Source organism: Epinephelus moara, chromosome 16 (genome assembly GCF_006386435.1).
Source record: "Epinephelus moara isolate mb chromosome 16, YSFRI_EMoa_1.0, whole genome shotgun sequence".
In the NCBI taxonomy this organism is placed as follows: domain Eukaryota; kingdom Metazoa; phylum Chordata; class Actinopteri; order Perciformes; family Serranidae; genus Epinephelus; species Epinephelus moara.
In genome coordinates, this window is record NC_065521.1 from 47,264,228 (window position 1) to 47,266,191 (window position 1,964).

Below are 1,964 nucleotides of genomic sequence, written 5' to 3' on the forward strand. Positions count from 1 at the left end.
CCAGATGTCAAATGAGCTATTCCTCTTGATCATACTACTTATATAACACCTACAACAACACTTTGCATATTCTTACACATTTTCGCTATGACACTTAGGCAAACTTTCATTTCACCATTAACTCATATGGGAAAATTAAAACAGCCATAACTCGGGAACCCTACATCCTAGATACTCCACAGTGCTATTGTTGGACTCACAGCGCCCACAAATGGGGAGGATAGGCACCGCTCCCGTCTCTCTAGAACTTACCCTTGAGGATCGGTCCGGACCGATCCTGGTTATCACCCTTATACCCATAACCATCACCCTGGCCACTTAACATTCAGAACTGCCTTTATTTATTTATTTTGAACACACCAACATCAAATCTGCGGTGACAACAACAATTTACAACTCTCACATACACACTTCAACAAATGATATACAAACAGAACTAATCAGAACTGGATCCATCGGAGGAGATGGCACCACTCGATGGCCTCTCTGATCCCACCGTGCAGACCACGGTGGACGGGGTGGAAGAGGTGGAAATGGTACTACCGATGGAGGAGGGAGAGGGGCTAGGAGAAGGGGAGTCCCAAGCAGTAACAAAGCAGTCACTGCTGGATGGGGACCAGGAACCAGACACCTCCATATCCTCCACCGCAGAAAAACAGATGGAGGATGGGATGCCTGGTTCACTGCTGGCACACCCAGACTCCTCCTCCTCCTGCTCCTCCTGCTCCTCAACCGGACATTCCATGAGTGGTGCCCCCTCCTCCTTCTCCACAACACAGTAAGCACAGTCACACGGTGCTTCATTGTCCTCTGACGTGGCACCAGACTCATGGTCATCCCCCTCCATCTCTGAGTCTGAGGGGAAGGGTGGGGAACTAGGGGAATAGGGCATGCCCGGCCCAGCATGTTCGAAGCTGTACTCCCCATCCGAATTTTCATACAGAGGGGGAGCACTTTCCTCTGGACCAAACACAGGCGAAGAGGAAGGGCCAGCCTCCCCCCCGTCCTCTTGCCCATGCTGGTGCAGCCCTACTCCAGAGGGCCCCGGGACAGCCTCGTCATCATTGTCGTCCTCCTCCGACGACGATGACGACGACAGCTCCTCGTCAGCAAAAAGCTCCTGTAACCATCCAAACAACCCCATGGGAAGGGGAAAGGGCAACTGGTGGCGCTCAGGGTCTTCTGGAGGCATCTCTACTAACTACAATACAACAACTTTGCCTTACAATGGTGTTTCATAGTTAAACACAAATAATTTCATTAAATTCTACATAAATGTCATTTATTCTATGTACCCAGCTCAAATTACAAGTATTTACATGCAACTAGCTTAAAACACTAACACTTAGCAAGCAAAAAAGTACGTCTTACCTCTCCGATGTCCAGATGTCGAATGAGCTATTCCTCTTGATCATACTACTTATATAACACCTACAACAACACTTTGCATTTTGTTACACATTTTCGCTATGACACTTAGACAAATTTTCATTGCACCATTAACTCGTATGGGAAAATTAAAACGGCTATAACTCCTCAACGCTACGTCCTAGAAACTAGGGAGTGGCGAGTATCACACCTACTTTAGGGGCGCTCAACACACCTGTCGTGTCCCCATCTTTCTACCACCTTCCCTTCCCAAGATACAACCAATTTAATGACAAACATGCCCATATCTCAACAACCAAAGGTCCTACACACTCCGGGATTGCCTCATTGGAAACCCCATGGCCCAATTAGAAGGCGTACAACTTGCTTTCAGCTCGCTACTACCCTCCTATCAAAATATAGTCCCCAAACACATGATGTCCCACGTGCCATCAGACCCTCCACAGGTGTTGCCAGGTAAGTTACTGGACTCTTTAGTTATGTCTCACCCAGGGGCTCTCCAGCATGTGGGGTACTACCTAGATAGTCTCCTGCCTTACCACACAGGAGGCCATCTAGGTAGTTCCCCACATGCT

At 48.3% G+C, this 1,964-nt stretch overlaps 1 protein-coding gene across 1 annotated transcript; it reads right to left on the reverse strand.

The window, feature by feature from the left end:
- Window positions 1-436: 436 nt before the first annotated feature.
- Window positions 437-1,192, reverse strand: LOC126402374 (putative protein TPRXL). Its single transcript, XM_050064276.1, has one exon. It carries the CDS (start codon window positions 1,190-1,192, stop codon window positions 437-439), a length of 756 nt encoding a protein of 251 aa, XP_049920233.1.
- Between the last annotated feature and the right edge of the window lie 772 nt (window positions 1,193-1,964).